This window comes from Kogia breviceps, chromosome 7 (assembly GCF_026419965.1).
Source record: "Kogia breviceps isolate mKogBre1 chromosome 7, mKogBre1 haplotype 1, whole genome shotgun sequence".
In the NCBI taxonomy this organism is placed as follows: Eukaryota; Metazoa; Chordata; class Mammalia; order Artiodactyla; family Physeteridae; genus Kogia; species Kogia breviceps.
Window position 1 is genome coordinate 113,618,392 of NC_081316.1, and position 18,503 is coordinate 113,636,894.

An 18,503-nucleotide genomic window follows, 5' to 3' on the forward strand; every position below is an offset into this window, starting at 1 on the left:
TATTTTGGAGATTAATCCTTTGTCCATTGATTCATGTGCAAATATTTTCTCTCATACTGAGGGTTGTCTTTTCGTCTTGTTCATAGTTTGCTTTGCAAAAGCTTTTAAGTTTCATTAGGTCCCATTTATTTTTGTTTTTAGTTCCATTACTCTAGGAGCTGAATCAAAAAAGATCTTGCTGTGATTTATGTCAAAGAGTATTCTTCCTCTGTTTTCCTCTAAGAGTTTTATAGTGTCTGGTCTTACATTTAGGCCTCTAATCCATTTTGAGTTTATTTTTGTGTATGGTGTTAGGGAGTGTTCTAATTTCGTTTCTTTACATGTAGCTGTCCAGGTTTCCCAGCACCACTTATTGAAGAGACTGTCTTTTCTCCATTGTATATCCTTGCCTCCCTTGTCATAGATTAGTTAACCATAGGTGCATGGGTTTATCTCTGGGCTTTCTATCCTGTTCCATTGATCTATATGTTTCTGTTTTTGTGCCAGTACCATATTGTCTTGATTTCTGTAGCTTTGTAGTATAGTCGGAAGTCAGGGAGTCTGATTCCTCCAGCTCTTTTTTTTTCCCTCAAGACTGCTTTGGCTATTCGGGGTCTTTTGTGTCTCCATACAGATTTTAAGATTTTTTGTTGTGGTTCTGTAAAAAATGTCCATAACCAGTGTTTTTAATGACTGTTATAATCCAGTGTGGATGTCACAGTTACCTAATTATTCCCCTGTTAGGCAGTGTCTAGTTTTTTCTATTGTAAGCACTGTTGCAATGAATGGTATATTCATCACTACAGTTTTTCCTTTTGCCAGTAGGATGGGTTCTCAGTATAATTACTAGGTCAAAGGGCATGAACATTTTAGTGGTTGATAAATATTGCTAAAGTGCTTTCCAAGAGAGGAATACCAGTTTGTGTGTTTGGGTGCTGTCTTTTGTTTATATTCTAATCGGCCATGTTTCTGGTTGCTATTCTTTCCTCCCGTGTGTTCAGATTTAAACCTCTTCCTATACATTATCTATCCCAGTGCTGTCCAATAGACTTTTCTGCAATGATAGAAATATTCTGTAATCTTCTCTGTCCAGTACTGTAACCACAAGCCACATGTGGCCATTGAGCATTTGAAGTGTGGTTAGTGTGACTGAGGAACAGAATTTTTTTTTTTTTTCTCTCCTGGCCGTACCACTCGGCTTGTGGGATTTTAGTCCCCAACCCAGGGATTGAATTTGAACCCAGGCCCCTGCAGTGGAAGCTTGGAGTCCTAACCACTGGACCACCAGGGAGTTCCCTGAGGAACAGAATTTTTGATTTAATTTAAAACTAAACAGCACATGTAGCCAATGGGACAGCACAGCTCTAAACCCATTTTATACCATGGGCGTGTCTGCTACTTTCCACTCTTCTACTTGGTTGAATTTGCCCCCTTGCACACTGCTTCCCGACCCCAGCTGGAGTAGTTTTTTTTTTTTACCTAAACTCGGCCTTCTGGACTAGTTAGGGACAGCAAGCACACTTGGTGTTTTTCACAAGTAATGTCTGTGTACTCAGGGACCTCACTGCTTCCCGGTTGTTTAGTACAACAGTGTGAAGGCTAACTGGTTTACTCTGCTGCCTGATGTGTGCATTCCTAAATAATGTCATGCTTCTTAGTCAGACCATGTACTTGCATCTCACTTTAGTTGGTTGCTTTTCTATTAATAGTTTAGCTTTTCAGCCAAATATCTGATACTGATGTATGTTCTGTTTAGCAGGGATGGTAAGAGAAGGACAGCTAAATGGCTCAGAAGGCCAGCTAAATGGCTTATCGACAGCACACAGTGAAATGAGAGGTATATACTGTTTCCTGTTCTACTATATGTCAGTTTGTCAGCAGAAAATGCTTTCCCAGGACTTAGTTAAGACCTTGGAGAACCTCTCCTACCTGTTAAAGAGTCTATATATTTTCCTACCAAGGCTGTTACAAGTTTCCTGGTATCTTGTGTCTTGTCTTCTGAAGGGTTAAGCTTGACTTCAATTTCTGCAGCTTTAGATGTGTAAACCTGTTTTGTGAAATTTCGCTTACTCTCTCCCTTCTCTCTCTCCACAGACTGTAGTACCTGAGAGGGCAAGAGGAATCGCCACCATTAGACCAAGCTGTAAGGGCCCACCGTGGACAGTGTTTAACAAGTAAACTCCCAAGAACCCAAAACAGCTCCCAGGAAGTACCAGAACGCAGAGGTTGAAGGCCGGGGTTAGTGGGTGGGTGTCGCAGCTTACCCCTTCGTGCCGTGCTGGCTGGTTCCTGATCCTCTGCGGCCTGTTCCAGTTCAATACCCAAGCGACAAGGGACCCGGAAGTCACCCTGCCCCACCCCCAGGCTGGACAGGCCTGTGTCCACACAGCAGATCCACGGGACATCTCTACCGACCGTGGCCACAGCTCTGCATGAAGGACTCGGGATCTAGATGCCACGGGATCGCCGCGGCCCTTGTTGCAGTTTTGTACGCTATACTTGGTTTTTCGATTCAGCTTAATGGCTTTTTTAAAACATGGCTTGACGCTCTAGTTTTCTAGATCTTTTACAGTGTACAGTCTTTTACATAATTGAGCCGTATTAAAAGCTTGTTCATTTACTTCCCAGGGCCCCAGCTCTACTTTGAGTCACTTTAGAAAACTCCTAACCTGCAAAGATACAAGCCGAATTTAAATTTTAAAAGTTCTCTTCTTTCACCTTGGGGGAAGGTGATCTCATTCTTGGGACAACTGCTTATTTTTCCCTGATTCCCTAGCATTGTCAACTCCTGTTCCCCTTCTTACCGTAAATCCTAGAACTACAGTTAGTGTGATGTAGGGTTTTAGTTTTGAACCCTCCTGTAAAATAACTCCAAGACCTAAAAGGCAATTTATTTATGAAATTTATTTTCTTATATAAATTATGTATTTCTCTGGGCAGACAGCCTTCACCTTATTGCACTAATAGCACATCTGTAATACCAAGCTACAGGACAAGTCTTAACAAGGTCTGTATTCAACGTAGCACTTGTCTACCAGGCACTGTAGAGGAGGACGAGGAAAAGCCGGGAACCATCCCAGGTGAAGGGGGAGGAGGCAGTGTGTCTCCCCTTCTGACAGTTGGTTTTCTCCTGGGAAGGGGAACATGCAAACTTATGTCTGGATTCTGGAAGTGGGAGATCTCGGAGGCTGAGAAGCCCCGTGCGGCACTGCAGCTCGGCTCCCTTCATCTCTGAGGGAAGCAGGGACTCCTCTCTGACTCATCTGTAACACATCACTGTTGCCTAGCTGATGCTTTGGGGAAACGGGGCCAGGGATCATCCTGGAATCAGCAGCAAATAAGAACAGGCCATACACTGCCACAGTGTGGGGGTGTCGTCCTGGCCCCAGGGACCTGAAAGCTGTGTATCCTAGGGGGGGGTGCCACTCAGGACCCAGAGCTGGCTCCGGAAGTCTCTTTATCTAATGGAGCTGGGGATGAAGCTCAGACGTCCCCGTGACCACACTTAACTAGCAAAGCTCTGGCGCTGGATCTTCTAACCGTTGGTCAAAGCTGTAACGAGACCGAGTCTGTAGGCAGAGTGAAGGGATGCCTGAGTGAGTAGGAAGGGGGAGGAGCGTGGGGCTGGGGGTGGGTAATGGGCAGTGACTGTAACATGTTAGGCCCTCCTTGCAGAGGGAGGCTGGGCTGAACAGGGAGTGAGGTTGGGAGGGGCTGCAAGCCCCCGCCTGGAGCTCCCCTCACTCTGCCTTTGAACTACACTGAAGACAAGTTGCTCACATACTCTAAAGCACATTCTTGATACAGGGATGGGGGCTTTGGGGGGAAGCGGTGATTTGGTATCGGCCAAGAGACACGTTAAGCCTTCATGAGGGCAGCCACCACAGCCTTGGCGTTGAGACTGCGTAGGTCACAGTAGGTCTGGCCGGTGCCCACAAAGACGATGGGTTTGCTTGTGATGTAGGTCATAGAAATAGCAGCTCCCACCTGAAGCAGAGAAAGGGGACACCCAGTCAATTCCAGGCCACTCCTTGTCACCCCCTCAGCAACAGGAGGCTTTGGAGCCAGTGTGCCCTTAGAGCCTCTGCTCCCTTGTGAAGGACAGCCGTTCCCCTCTCCCAGTCCCACTGTGCCGTGTCGTCCGTATTTACCTTGTCATCGATGGTATCAAATTTGGTTAGGACAATGCCATCAATGAGCCGAGGTGTCTGGGCCATAGAATGGTCAGCCAAGGCTCTGTTGAACTTGACCTGGAAAGGAGGAACACGACGTAAGTATAAGATGCACCTCAAGTGGCCGAAGCTGAGGCTGGAAAGAGAACCAAGGCCTGTAGCCCTCACCAGCTGGTCCACGGCTTCATTGCCTACTAAGGCCTCGCCCACAAACAGCACCAAGTCGGGCGTGTTGACAGTAATGAGCTTGGCCAGGGCAGTCATCAGAGGGGCATTGTCCTGCATGCGGCCAGCTGTGTCCACCAGCACCACGTCAAAGCCTTGGTTACGTGCTAGAGAGGAAAAGAGCGGTCAAGTCAAAACTCCCGGACTGTCAACGTTTCCAGCTTTCCTCTCAGGAGGTCCCAAACTGGCCACATTAGAAGTCCACCTGTTTATTTCCTTAGGTTACAAGGTAGTATAAGAAAAAATTCCCATACTCAGCCATCAAGCACATTTAGGAAAAGGATGGCGGTAGGGTAAAGGTGACCAAATAGAGATAAACAAATATACTAGGTTTGCCTGCAACCACACCTGTTGACCCAAAGCAGAGCACGTCACGTCGCTAATCCTGACCTGTTACTGTGCGGAAAGTTGGTGGTAGGGTAACCCTGGTCCCCTGCAAGTTCCAAGAGAACCCAAGGAGAAAAGGGGCCCCGACAAGCCCCCCATCTTTCTGTGCACTGTACCAAAGGCGATGGCTTCCATGGCGATGCCAGCAGCATCCTTGCCGTAGCCCTTCTCAAACAACTGCACCATGGCGCGGCCACCGTGATTCTCGGGGGGGTGCAGGGCGCGCAAACGCCGGGTGTGTGTGCGCAGCTGCTCCACGGCCCCAGCACGGAATGTATCACAGGCAGCAATGAGGACACTGAAGCCATTCTCTAACAGCCAGAAGGAAATCTGCAAAAGAGGCAAAGAAAACTGTCACCTAGACGCAGAGGTGCCAGGAAGTGCAGAGTGAAGAAATGATGTCAGAGACGGGCTGCGGAGCTGCACCGACCTTGGCAAGGTTAGTAGACTTCCCCACGCCATTCACACCACAGAACGTGACCACGTACGGGCGCTGATGACGCTGGGCGTCCATGATATCCCGGAGCATGTCCACGCGGCGCTGTGGCTGCAGAATCTGCACCAGGGACTCTTGGAGAGCTAGCTTTACGGTGGAAGTCACCGCTGAGGTTGGGGGAGAGGTATATCCGTGAAGCCCAAGTAATGTGCTCCAGGAATGCCCAGCCCCTTTCTGAGCTAAGGGAACTAGGAGCCTGCCCAGGAATCCTAAGCACTTTACAAGTATTAGTTCATTTAAATCCTCCTAACTTAGAGATCATCAACACCCCAAGTCTAAGTAAGTTACGAAATAGGAATTTAGATGTTATGGGATTTGTCAAAAGTCACGCACCTAGTAAGGACGGAGGTGGACGCGGTGGCCTCCTGGGGTGCGGGATGCCCACCCAAACACTTCCAGGTCCAGGGAGATACTTACTGCTGAACGTCCCCATCACCTTCCCTTCCAGCTTGTTCGCAACAGATTCACAAAGTTGGACTGCAATGTCTGCTGCCACGTTCTTAGCTGAGAAGAGGGGGACAGGCGTGGTACGAGTGCTCCAGCAGCGGTGAACAACCCCTACGGTACAGCCGTTCTGCCCCCCCACCGTCCCTACCCCAGAAACACGAGTCCACCCGTTCCTGACTCACCAATGAGATGGTCACGCATCTTGTCCAGCACAGATTCCATGTCTTCACGGCTCAAGCTCTTGGAACCCACAAGGCCCTTCAGCATCCCAAACATGCCGCCCAGAGTCCCCTTGGCAGCACTGCAGGCACAGGACGTTACAGATGCACATACGGCCAGCAGGCGGCGGTCAAGTCTCCTCAGTTCTGGAGCCACACCCACCAGCCACCCCCTGGGATCCCCTACCTAGGTTTGGTGGAGTTTTGAGCGGCCCCTTCGTCATCTGAGCTGCTGCAGTCCAGATCCTGAAGCTGCCTCCCAGACCCGGTCCCTCGAATCTGGAGGGTATGCGGAAAGGAAGGAGATGGGATCAAGAACACGATGGGCTGTGGGGGGAAAAACCTGGATTTACCCTGTCTACACTGCTCCACCTCTTCGATTCAGGAAGCTCCAGATGTAACTCGCCCCTCGCTCCAAGAAATCAAGAGTGCTGCCCTCCTCATCTCTGCTTCCTCCCCCTCCCCCATTTCTTACTAACATTGGCCTTCACTCTGGCCCTGCCGCCTCTTACCAAGTTGATGTCCTCAGGCGGGGCCCCCTCGGGGGCCCCATTGGCGGTAGGAGCGCTATAGTCCAGGACTTCTTTGTTGACAGAGCCACTCAGTGCCCACACCCGGGGCGCTTTTTTGCCCTTCTCCTTGGGAGCATCTGACTTACTGGACTTGCTGCAAAGGGTTACAGCACAAAGGGTTCCGATGAAGAAGCAGGAGAGGAAACATCCACCCCAGAGACAAGGACTCCCTCGCCCCCAACGTGTCCAGATAGCAGTACGTATGGCAAAAGCTGGACTGCTCACCTGGACTTCTCCATACCCTTCCCATGCTTCTGAATGAACTCTTCTCGCTTCCTGCGGATCAGTTCCTCTTTGGAAAGTTCTATCCCGTTCTCAGGCCCCACTGGGAGACCTGACTTTTCTGCAGGGGCTGCTTTGCTGGTAGCCAAAGGGCCGTCAGAACCTGTCAAGGAGAAAACTCACTGGGGAAAAAAAGACCAAATTCCAGCAAAATAGACAAGTGGGGAAAAGCCTTCCAAATCATTAAGACGAAACTAAGAACAAACATCTGGGGGGTCGCGAGGACCGGGGACGCTGCTGAGGGTGGTGGGACCCGAGCGAGGGAGGCAAACAATGACAAAGGGAAGGGCGGGGAACCACCCCTGCCCACCTTAACGAGTTCTCATGCCCCCAGGTGTCCAAGCTCAAACTCACCTTCCTTCTTGGCCCCCTTGTGTTTTTTGCTGTTCTTGGCTTTTTCCTTAGGCTTTTCACCCCGTGTCTCAATCATGGACCTCACAGGTTTCTTGGCCTTTTCAGAATCTTCAAATTTCTTCATGGTTGTGGGAGCACGGACCTTACTGCTCTCCTCTGCTTCACTAAAGAGAAAAGGGAACAGTCCAAATCCAGGACAAGGGCCCTCACACCCAGAGGACAATCTGAACCGGGCAGCAGACTCAGGAGTGCCTTCCAATCCACAACATGCTACCCTTCACCCACCCTCGGGAAGGAAGGAAGCTCAAGTCACAGAAACTGATTTTGGAGAGGGGAGGCCTCTCACCGAAGGAGCCGCAGAAAGTCATTTTGGAAATCAAAAGTGCCATTCAGTAGACTTAAGGCACTTTGCTGTTGGATCTCAGTGCGGTACTTGTCACGAAACAGCCGGTGCACATCGTCTATCAACTTGTCTACGTACGTCAGTGTTAGGATCTTCTGAAAACCTACCTGTTTAGGGAAAGAAACAGAGCCAAGAGATCTGCTCACATGCCAGCCCAGAACAGAGGGAAGCCAACTCAGCCTAGGCCTTCAGAGACTGGCTCAGCCACCTGGCAGGTTTCCCTGACCTAGGAGCAGCCAAGCCCTCTGACTGGGCCCGAGAGCTTCTCCCCTTTCCCCCTCCACCCTCCGTGTCTTCTCAGTTACTTCATCATAAACACTGGGTGCAATTAATCGGGGTTTTCTGAATGATCAGAACTCCGCGGTGACGATTATCATTGCCCTCTAAAATACCCCCACTTACCACAAACACCAGCTCAAACTGGTTGTCCAGTTTATACTTGAGCGTGAGTGCCTCATGGGTGAAGGAGTTGTTACCTCCCCTTTCCTGGAAAAAGAGTTTGTCTCAGAGTTCAGGCTGTCCCAACACCTAGACTTGGGCCTCTCCAGGATTGCCTTTGGAGAAGAACTAGACGTTCCCCCAAACTCAAACCTGTCCCCAGGGCAACAAGATTCAGGGGAGCTGCTCTTCAGCATTCCTCCTGCGAGAAAAGGAGACATCCATCTTGGGGGAAAGGGGCAAAGAGGTGGGAGGGGAGGACACGTGCGAGCCAGAAGGGAAGGAGTCCTCATCTCATGTAAACAATCAGACTTACTCGCAGCTGTACACTATCTACAATTCTTAAGGGACGTTTTTCCAGCCATTATCTCACCCGGCCTTCGAAACAACACAAAACCAAGCTGCTGGGTGCGAATGGAGGGAACGACGATAAGTCTCAATAGACTACGGATTCCGGCCAGAGTCCCAGAAAGAGGAGGGGGAGGGGACAGCGCAAAGTTGCGGGATGGTCTGATGGGGGCGGAAGAAAGAAGTGGAGTCACAGTTACGAGTGAGCGGCCGGTGTGAGGTGGGCCGACGGGCTGGGAGGGAGGCGCGGGATCAGTCGAGGGGGGGACTAGGGACCGGGTCAGGGGGACGAGCCCGGAGTTCTGACCCCGCGGGGGCAGTACCTGCAGCAACACGGAACGAATCAACGCGTTAACTGGCCCGGTGCATGAGTCGCTCACGCCCTGGAAGCACCAGAGCACTAGCCCGCCTTTGGAGAAAATGGTGAAGAAGTCGAGCATGGCGGCAGCGGGAAAGGAGCCGGGGCCGGCGCCGGGAACTCAGGCCGCGATCGCCGCCGCTTCCTGCTGCGCCAAGCGCGGGACACGTCACACCAGCGGCCCCGGAAACCTGCTCAGCCGCACTTCCGCTCAGCGCAGTAGCCTGGGTCCCTCCCCAGCTCTGCCAGAGGGCGCGCAGGACTGACGTAGGCGCCGGGCTCGCTAACGGCGGGTGGGGGCGGGCCTGGGCGGGGCTCTCAGACTGTCAAGGGACAGTACGGCCGCCTATAGGGTGGAGGGGTGGGGCCCGGAGGGGTCGCTGGCCAATGGGCGCGCTCGAGTGAACTGCCGGCGACGCGTAGCAGTGACGGCTGGCTGGGACCTTGCCGGGGTAGGACGCCCCATTCCTAGCGGCCGAGAGCAGCAGGACCATGCTTCGGAGGGCGCTGCGGTTCGGCTTGGGCCCGGCCCTCTTGGGCCGGGGGCTAGGCACACAGAGAGAAGGCTCTACTCTGGGTAAAGCTGAGGGCAGCGGAGGGTATCGTGGCTCTGGGGTGTTCTCAGTCTCCAGCCATGTGACCTTCAGGACTCGAGGTCCTGGTCCGCGTTGGGAAGACAGTGGGTCGCTGGGAGCAGGAGGTAACCTTGCCTGCCGGAGGTTGTAGAGCCTGGACAGGGGTATGGATCCCAGGGTTGCCCTTCTCATGTGACAAATCCCAGATCCTTCTGTGCCTGAGCTTACCACCAGAATAGCAGCCAGGCTGATTTATTGGTGGCACAGAAGTGCATGAAGTCCTGCTCGCGTGCAGGATGCTGTGCTTAGTGTTGTGGCCGTGAAGGAGGAAAGAAGAGAAAGAGAGGATTCGATATATGTCCTTCAGGTGCCTGAAGTGTAGCTGGAGAGGGAAGGCTTTAGTAGACAGGTTCAAGACTGGAGAGGACCCAACTTGGAGGATACCCTGCACTGCCAGTTCCAGTAGCTAGTGTAATTGTAGCAGTACATGGAACAGGTGGGAACGGAGATCAGCCTTGAAAGATGATGTTTACTGGCTCAAGGAAAGCATGAGTCCCAGGTTCTGGGGAACTGAGCAGAGGTTAGGAGGAGAAAAGTATTGTTCTTGGGTAAGGATTAGCAAAGGTCATCCAGATAGAGACTTAGAGTAGTAGTATGAAATATACTCTGGACAGGTAAGGTTAAGTCCAGATCAAAGAAAGATTCGAATGCTGAGAAGAGTTTGAACTTTGAATTGGAGACAGTGAGAGAAGACTTGGAGATTTCATGAGTTAGGTGTGAAAGACAAAAGGATTCAAGTATTCAAGACATGTATTGAGCACTTAGGATGTGCCAGGTACTGTTCTAGACTGGAGATTCTATGGAGAAGGTGGACATCGTACAGCATGAAGCAATCACAGATAAACTCAAAGTTGCAAATGTGTTGCACGCTGCAAAAGAGCAGTTCACGGAGCTATGAGATAGCATGACAGGAGAACTTGGCATAGTCTAGGGGGTCAGGAAAGAAGGCATCCCTGAGAAAATGATAGCTGAGATCTAAAGGAAGCAAGGAGGGCTTCCCTGGTGGCGCAGTGGTTGAGAGTCCACCTGCCGATGCAGGGGACACAGGTTTGTGCCCCGGTCCGGGAAGATCCCACATGCCGCGGAGCTGCTGGGCCCGTGAGCCATGGCCGCTGAGCCTGGGCATCCGGAGCCTGTGCTCCGCAACGGGAGAGGCCACGACAGTGAGAGGCCCGCGTATGGCAAAAAATAAAATAAAATAAAATAAAATAAAGGAAGCAAGGAGTTAACTGGGCAAAGAAGTGGGCACAGAGTTTCAAAGCAGGGAGAACACCTGCTTTGATCCACCTGTGTGGATCCCCTGTGGCGGGAATGAAGGGGCTGAGGCTGGAGGGTTCGGGGAGGACAGGGCAAACAGGAGCCAGATCATGCAGTGTCTCACAGGCCACGTGAAAGATTTTGGACTTTTATCCTTAGGGTAATGGAAACCCACTGGAGGGTTTTAAGCAAGAGAGTGTGTGATTAAATTAGTGTTTAGAAAGGATCATTCTAGCCGTGATATAGAAAAGAAGTTGGGTTGGACAAGAGGGAAATGAGTGGAAACAGGAACTTTTAACAGTTTAGGTGGGAGAGATGGGGGAAAAGGGGGCAGATGATTGGGGAGATATTTAAGAGGCAAAGTCATCAGGACTTGATAACAGACAACATGAATGTAGGTTTGCTGTTGGTGATGGATATCCAGGATAAGGTGCCACTCAGAGGTCTGTGCCGTGCTTCAGAGGGCAGTGCGGCTCTAGGTGTGCCGGGACCTCTTGGTCCAGGAGCCTGGGCTCAGGGGAGAGAGAGGTCTGCACAGGAGAGAAATATGTGTAAGTTCCCTAGCCAATGGAGAGAATAGAGAGTGTCAGTTTTAGGAAGTTGAATCTTGCAGTGCTGGGTATAATGCATTCAAAGGAAGCGAGACTCTGGTGTAGAGAACACGAAGCCAAGCTGTGGAGTGCTGCTGGGTGTGAGCTGACCTTATGAGAAGGAATGGCAGTGAGGACTGCAAACTCGGTGTTCGGTTTAGCCCACCTTTTCCTGTGCCCATCCTCTAACACACAACCCCCTCCACTTCCTGGGAAGGAGATGTATGGCCCTCTTTGACCATAACTGTATCCCACAGCCTGGGATGGAAAGGTGTCGGAGATTAAGAAGAAGATCCAGTCCATCCTTCCTGGAGGGGCCTGGAGTCCACTGTGTGACACCAGCCACCTGCCCCCCGAACACTCCGATGTGGTGATTGTTGGCGGTGGGGTGCTTGGCCTGTCTGTGGCCTATTGGCTGAAGAGGTTGGAGAAGCAGCGAGGTGCCATTCGGGTGCTGGTGGTGGAGCGGGACCACACGGTGAGGTCTGGGGTGGGGCAGAGTCAGGAGTGGGGTGCAGGCTCATATTTTCTTAAGGACTCGAGGGGAGGGGAGGAGAGGAGAGGAAAGACCTCAGTGTTTGAAGGGCCAAAGGGCAGGGACTGTGCTTTGGCCCTTGTTGAGAAATAGCCCCACGTTCTTCCTCCCTCACGCCAGAGACCTTACCAATAAGGTTTTTGCTTTTGGAAGCAAATTTCACAACGTTGTATGTCTTGAGATCTCAGAGGTCTGGCCTGCATTCAAGCTGCGGTTAACACAAACAGCTGTCACGACGCCGTTGTAGGTTACTTTGCTTCTGAGGTTTTTGCGCTTTAATTGTTCCTGTTTACCACTGCCAGCTAGTCACGAATCTTGCTCCTTTGGCCACATCCCTCTGTTTTCCAGTTAGTAGAGCAAAAGTCAGTCTCCTGCCGTGTTACTTCCAGGCCATTACCATTTTGTACGACGGCGCCCAGCCCTTTTTAGATGACTGAGCCTCTCTGCTCTGTGTATCTTCTAATAAGGATTTTAGTAGCTATTGTCCTTGTTGGGCTGCTGGTTGACTTGCCTATGGGCTTATGCAAGTTTAGATTATAAACTTGCAAGTAGGACTCCCCGTTAACTTTGGGTACGTGGGGCTTCCCTGGCGGCCCAGTGGTTAAGACTCGGCACTTCCACTGCAGGGGGCCCAGGTTCCCATCCCTGGTCAGGGAACTAAGATTCCGCAAGCAGCAGTGCAGCCAAAAAAAAAAAAATTAACTCTGGGTATGTGACTCTCACCCTCCAGTACGGTATTCTCACGTGGAACAGGGCCCACATCGCCTTCTCTTGTCCTTCCACAGTACTCCCAGGCCTCCACCGTGCTCTCTGTGGGTGGGATTCGTCAGCAGTTCTCGTTGCCTGAGAACATCCAGCTCTCCCTCTTTTCGGTCGAATTTCTCCGGAACATCAATGTACGTGCTGTGAGATTTGGGGGTGGGGTGGTGACCCCTCCTTTAGCCCGGAGAGGGGAGCAGCCCAGCTGGCTGAGCGAGCATGGGCAGCTAGGAGGTGGAGCCCCCGGTTTTCTTCCCAGTGGCAGTGCCCGGAGAGGGCTTCCCGCTGGGTCGGGGCATGGAGCCCGGGGGCTGTGGTGAGAAAGCCAGGAAAGCTCTCCCTCCCTTGTCGTAGTCAGCTTCTTGGAGGAGCTTTTCTCTGCACACAGGAGTACCTGGCCGTGGTCGATGACCCTCCCCTGGACCTCCAGTTCAACCCCTCTGGTTACCTCTTTCTGGCTTCAGAGGAGGGGGCTACGATCATGGAAAACAACGTGAAAGTGCAGAGGTGGGCACCTGGCACGGCTGCCATCCTGCTGCGTCTCAGCTGCCTGCAAGCAGTGGGCTCTGACTCACTTTAGGAGCCGGGGTGACGGAGCCAATGAGACAGGCCCTGCTCCCTGGGAGCTCAGTGTGTCAGGAAGACGGACACAGGCAGACCTCCGAAGCCCTGTGCTAAGTGCTGTAACACAGACACAGACAAAGCGCTGCCGCGGTGGTTCCTAAATTCCCAGGTGATGAGAACTACCCAGGACACATCCCTCCTAATAATTCAGGATCTCTGGGGAGGGGCCCACAAATGTGCAGATGTTTTCTCTAAGAGCCGGAGAGCTAAGCTCATAGGCTTTGCCGGCCATACCGGGACTCAATGTAAAAGGCCGTGGGTCTCGTGACCAGTCAGTCAGGACTATCATCAGAGCCGGTGAGCTCTTCACTGGGCCCCAACGCCCCATCTGTCAGCCTAAGCTCTAATCCCGGCCCGGGTTCACACCTCCTCGCTGCTAGATTGCTCCCCAGCACTGTGCCAGGGTCTCCTCCATCCTCCTCTTGTCCAGGCCGTCCTGCCCCCATATGGCTGGGCAGGCGGGCTGATCTCTGTGCCTGAGACTCTTCAGCAGAACCTTCTATGAGTTTCACTAGTGACATCAGGTCACATCCTAAATGCATTATAAGTATTAACTCGTTTAATCATCAGAACATGCCCATTTTACATGTGGGAAAACTGAGGCCCCCAGAGCTAGCAAGTGGTGGCGCTGGGACTTGAACCAGGCAGTCTGGCTTGTGAGTGTGTCCTTTTAGCGCATACAATGCTGCCTTTGGGCACGAGGGTCCCAGAAGGAGACAGTTGTGCTGGTGAGCAGGATTGTTCTAGGAGGTGGACGGGAAGGCTGTCCTGGGCAGAAGTGGAGGGAAAAGAGTGACCTGCCCTGTTGTGAAAGCACGAGGAACAGTTAGGGGGTGATAAGGTGTTTAGCGTGGCCAGAGGGAGGCTAGGGGGTCGTAAAGGAAAGGGGGGTCAGATGCTGAAGACCTTGACTAGGAGCTTGCCCTTTTCCAGGAAGCAAGGAGGCTACGTGGGGAGTTGGGGGCAGACGAGTGACGTGAAGGAGGTGACTTGTGGAGCTGGGGCCCATACTTCTCCCCCCATACACTCATCCAGCACACATACGTAGACCCACACATTTCTCCAGGCAGGAAGGAGCCAAAGTTTGTCTGATGTCTCCAGAGCAGCTTCAGAAGAAGTTTCCCTGGATAAACACGGAGGGAGTGGCTTTGGCATCTTATGGTGAGGCTTGCTTGCAGAGGGCATCAGGGGTTGAGGGGCACCTCAGGTTAGGAGTCTGAGCACCCCGCAGCCATGTCAAGGAGGAACGCTCCCCTCCTGGCTGGCAGGGCCTCCCCCGGGCCAGGCCGGCTCTCTGTCCTTCCGCAGGATCTGACTCTGGTGCAGTTGGTCAATGTGACTCCCCAGCTTACAAGCCCTGAAGAAGAGTTAGGGGTGCAGGAGAGACAACAGGAGAGGAGGGTCCTAGCCCACCTTCACGCGTCCTCTTTCTCCTCATAGGGTTGGAGAACGAAGGTTGGTTTGACCCCTGGTGTCTGCTCCAGGGGCTTCGGCGAAAGGTCCAGTCCATGGGGGTCCTTTTCTGCCACGGAGAGGTGACACGTGAGTCTGTGGCCCCGTGTCCACTGCTTGCGACCTCTGCCAGCCAGGACGCCAGCCCAGACTGGGTCTTACCTTCACGCACAGGCTGAGCAAGGCCTGTGCTCGCTCAGGATAGGGGGTTCTCCCCTTGGGACTGGTCCTGAGCATCCTGACTCTGGCTCCTCACGGCATTTGCCCGTGACTCGTGACCTGCTTGAAGATTTTGGCACCCTCCTGTCCTGTGCGGCCAAGTTCACCCCGGTTACCCTGTCTCTGTACTTCATTGTCTCTGGGAAAGCTTCCAGCCCTACAGCTTTCTTTCCTTAGGAAACCAGTGGAATCTCCATCTCCTTCCTCTCTGAGGCCTCAAGGGCTTATTTTCTTTCCTTTTTCCTGCAGGTTTCGTCTCTTCATCTAACCACATGGAGACCGCCAGTGGGGAGGAGGTGACTTTGAAAAGGATCCATGAAGTCCATGTAAGTTCCCGGCTTAGGTGTCTCCTTTACCAGATGAGAAACGTAACGGCTGTCATTTTGATCTTCTTCTACCCACTTCCAGTGTGGGTAAACTGAGGCTCAGCAAGAGCTGGACCGCTTCCTCCGCCCCCCTCTCCGGTGCCCTTAGGTGAAGGTGGACCACAGCCAGGAGTACCAGCCCGTGGAATGCGCCATAGTGGTCATTGCAGCGGGGGCCTGGTCTGGGCAAATCGCAGAGCTGGCTGGCATTGGGAAGGGGCCGCCTGGCACTCTTCAGGGCACCAAGCTGCCTGTGGAGCCGAGGAAAAGGTGACTTGCCCAGGGCCGCGGCGGGGTGAGAGGAGAGTCGGGGAGGGGAGTTGCTGTTCTCGCCGCTTCTAACGCCGCTGGTCACGGCAGGTACGTGTACTTGTGGCACTGCCCCCACGGACCAGGCCTGGAGGCTCCGCTTGTCGCAGACCCCAGCGGAGCCTATTTCCGCCGGGAAGGATTAGGCAACAACTACCTAGGCGGCTATAGCCCCACTGAGGTGAGCTCTGTGGGGTTGGGGTGCCGGGGAGAAGACAGAGACTGGGTATCGCTGAGCAGTCGGGCTTCTTTGGCGGGCCCAGTGCTGGTACTGACGTCACGGTCCCCTCTGGCTTTGACCTGGGGTCTCTTCCCCCCACCCGCCACTTACCAAGCGGATGGATTAAAGAGGCCAGCGAGGCCTGGGTCTGCCTGTGCGTCCCGGGCAACGTAAGCCTTGTCCCCACCTCTGCCCCCAGGAGGAGGAACCGGACCCAGGGAACCTGGAAGTGGACCATGAGTTCTTCCAGGAGAAGGTGTGGCCCCACCTGGCCCGGAGGGTACCAGCTTTTGAGACTCTGAAGGTAACTGGAAGGAGACAGATGACCCCGGAGCATGTGGGCCCCGTTGGAGGGCCTGCCTGCTGCGTCGGTGCCTCCGCCTCACAGGACGGGTCCCGTGAGCGCGGGCAGCGGCGGCAGAGGGTACCGCGCGCCGACCCCAGCCGGGAGCGGGCGGGGCGGAGCGCGTGGCGGCCCGCCCGAGGCCACGCGTCCTGTGCCCCGCAGGTTCGGCACGCTTGGGCCGGCTACTACGACTACAACACCTTTGACCAGAACGGCGTGGTGGGCCCTCACCCCCTCGTCGTCAACATGTACTTTGCGACGGGCTTCAGCGGCCACGGGCTCCAGCAGGCCCCCGCCGCGGGCCGGGCTGTGGCCGAGGTGATGCTGGAGGGCCGCTTCCAGACCATCGACCTGAGCCCCTTCCTCTTCAGCCGCTTTTACCTGGGAGAGAAGGCCCAAGAGCACTGTATCATCTGAGCCTGTGAGCTCTTCGCTGGGCCCCGACGCCCCATCTGTCACCCTGGGCTCCGACCCCGGCCCGCGTTCACACCACCTCGCTGCTTGATGGCTCCGCAGCACCACGCCGGGGTCTCCTCCGCCCCGCTCTTTTCCAGGCCGTCCTGCCCCCGTATGGCTGGGCAGGCAGGCCGACCGCTGCCTAGGTTCCCGGCTGGCGGAGAGCGATGGGGCGGGACCCCAGGACTGATCATGGCCCAGACTGATGCCATCCACCAGGAGCCCAGCGGACAGAGCACTTCAGGGGACCCGAGCACCGTGGCCCAGGACTGGATCCTTCGGGGGACCGACCCAGAAAGACTGCCTCTGCCCCTCTCGGCGGAGCCCAGGCAGGGAGCATTCTGGGGCAGGTGCCGGGCCCAGGTCTGTGGACTTGTCTATTTACCCTATTCATCGACCAATAAATGTGATTAACGCCTTCCTTCCAGTCTCCTGTCGCTTCCTCTTTTCACCTCACGTTACCCCACTTGCCTTTGATACCAGGCTGGGAGGAGCACAGGAGCATTCTTAAATCCTAGATGTTAGACATCTGGTTTGAAAGTTAGGGCCTCCTTTTCCTGAGTTCCTGCAGGGGGCTGACTGTAGAGGGAAGGAAGGTGTTCCTTCATCAATTCAATATGTATCCAGTTCCAGCTCTCACCAGGCCCAGGGCTGCATAGGAGAGATAATACCAGCAGGCAAAGCACGGCATGTGTTCTCACTGGAGAGTTCTCACCTCTGCCCGGCCCCTCGCCGCTAGGTCAGCTACAGCGCAGTCCCGGCAGCGCTGGGAGAAAGCACAGGACACAGACGCCTCACCCTAGCTGGGTGTTCCTCCCCGAAGGTTCCCAGGGAAGTTGACCTCTGAGCTGAACCTAAAGGATGAGCCGTCTAACACAGTGAACTCAGGGCGATCCCAGGCTGAGGGAAAAGCATATACAAAGGCCCGGGGCCAAGAATGAGCAAAGTTCAAGGGACTCAGGTGGCGTGTCCCTGCTAGGTCGTGGAGAGGTAGTGAGGGGCGCAGCAGGGCGGGGGCCTGAGGAGCCAGCTGTGGAGCTTGGCGCTTTTTCGGTGCACAGGGGGCCACTGAAGGGCTTTCAATAGGGAAGCAACATGATCAGATTCTCCTTTTAGAGAAATCACCCTGCCTGCCTTGTGGAGAAGAGTATGATGCCAAAGCAGGAGACCAGACAGCAGGCTGTCCCTACGGTCCACGTGGCAGAGACAACCAGGCCTGCGCCATGATGGCAAGAGGTGCGCGGACCCAAGAGGCAACGGTAGCAGCGAGAAACAGGGTCGAGTAAGACTCCAGGGTTCTGCCTTGGACAACCGGATGGATGTCATGCCTTTCGCAGAGATGAGCGAGCAGTGTGAGGGACAGAGTGGGATAGTTTGGGACGTGTTGAGTTAAGGCTCTGCCTGCAGGACGTCTGGTAGAAATATCTAATAGGGGTTGACTCACGGTTGTGGCACTGAGGGGGATGTGGGCTGTAGGTAGAGATGTGGGCATCAAGGAGAACGACGGCATCACCCTGGGAGGAGAGAAGAATAGGGGACTGGTGTGTGTGTGGGGGGAAGCTGGAGGGGCTCCCGCCACATTTTAAGAGATGAGGATGCTGAAGAGGTGGCCAGAGGCAGGAGAAAAGCCCAGAAAGTGAGGTGTCTCCAGAGCCTGGGAGGAAGGGTCAGTGGTATAAACACACACATGAGGGCTGGATTCAGTACCAAGAGGGTCCGTGGGGACCTTACGGAGGGCAGCCCCAGGGAGAAATGCACCCAGTGGGGTTGAGTGCGGATACTTGTTCAGAGGGAGAAGTGAGTGGGAGTAGAGACAGCTAGTAAAGTGCCCACTCCCTCCCAAAGTGGCCCGTGGGGAGAAGAATGAAACATAAAAGATGGAGGTGGACCTCCCGATCATCAGTTGGGTGAGGGAGGGAGAAGAGGGCAGATATGCTCCCAGGGAGGGAACAGTAGATGCCCAAGTTGTGGGGGGGTGAGGATGGGTGGGGAAGCACCAGGACTAGTTAGGTGAGCAAAAGAGGAAGAGCCACCTGAATGCGGAATGAACTCCATGA

At 53.8% G+C, this 18,503-nt stretch overlaps 3 protein-coding genes across 19 annotated transcripts in view; 2 read left to right on the top strand and 1 right to left on the bottom strand.

Moving 5' to 3' along the window:
* The window catches only part of FAM118B (family with sequence similarity 118 member B), a 54,208-nt gene extending 51,609 nt beyond the window's left edge, over nt 1–2,599 (top strand). For 6 of the 12 annotated variants that reach the window (XM_067039301.1, XM_067039299.1, XM_059067863.2 and 3 more), the window contains 2 exons: nt 1,739–1,816; nt 2,074–2,599. In XM_067039301.1, coding sequence (XP_066895402.1) covers nt 1,739–1,816; nt 2,074–2,087 — 92 coding nt within the window. In that variant the 3' untranslated portion in view covers nt 2,088–2,599. Of the gene's footprint in view, nt 1–1,735; nt 1,817–2,073 lie in introns of all 12 variants that reach the window. The other 6 variants (XM_059067861.2, XM_059067860.1, XM_067039298.1 and 3 more) reach the window with 3 other exon arrangements.
* Nucleotides 2,600–2,868: 269 nt separating this feature from the next.
* SRPRA (SRP receptor subunit alpha) lies at nt 2,869–8,964 on the bottom strand. Its single transcript, XM_059067842.2, has 14 exons — nt 8,645–8,964; nt 7,938–8,021; nt 7,479–7,642; nt 7,133–7,296; nt 6,722–6,881; nt 6,437–6,590; nt 6,112–6,203; nt 5,889–6,007; nt 5,677–5,763; nt 5,194–5,366; nt 4,880–5,093; nt 4,320–4,483; nt 4,131–4,229; nt 2,869–3,966 (listed from the first exon to the last, which is right to left on the bottom strand). Exons 1-14 carry the CDS (start codon nt 8,759–8,761, stop codon nt 3,838–3,840), a joined length of 1,920 nt encoding a protein of 639 aa, XP_058923825.1. The 5' UTR covers nt 8,762–8,964; the 3' UTR covers nt 2,869–3,837.
* Nucleotides 8,965–9,059: 95 nt separating this feature from the next.
* FOXRED1 (FAD dependent oxidoreductase domain containing 1) lies at nt 9,060–16,867 on the top strand. Of its 6 annotated transcripts, none has more exons than XM_059067849.2 (11): nt 9,060–9,256; nt 11,419–11,639; nt 12,482–12,592; nt 12,844–12,962; nt 14,146–14,240; nt 14,520–14,621; nt 15,000–15,076; nt 15,225–15,385; nt 15,476–15,605; nt 15,844–15,948; nt 16,153–16,867. In XM_059067849.2, the coding sequence occupies exons 1-11, from the start codon at nt 9,172–9,174 to the stop codon at nt 16,405–16,407; spliced, it is 1,461 nt and encodes a 486-aa protein (XP_058923832.1). In that variant the 5' UTR covers nt 9,060–9,171; the 3' UTR covers nt 16,408–16,867. The 6 variants fall into 6 exon arrangements, with proteins under 6 accessions (XP_058923832.1, XP_066895378.1, XP_058923829.1 ...); XM_059067846.2 differs by having other exon boundaries at nt 9,120–9,379; XM_067039278.1 differs by having other exon boundaries at nt 9,126–9,256; nt 14,150–14,240.
* The last annotated feature ends 1,636 nt before the right edge of the window (nt 16,868–18,503 follow it).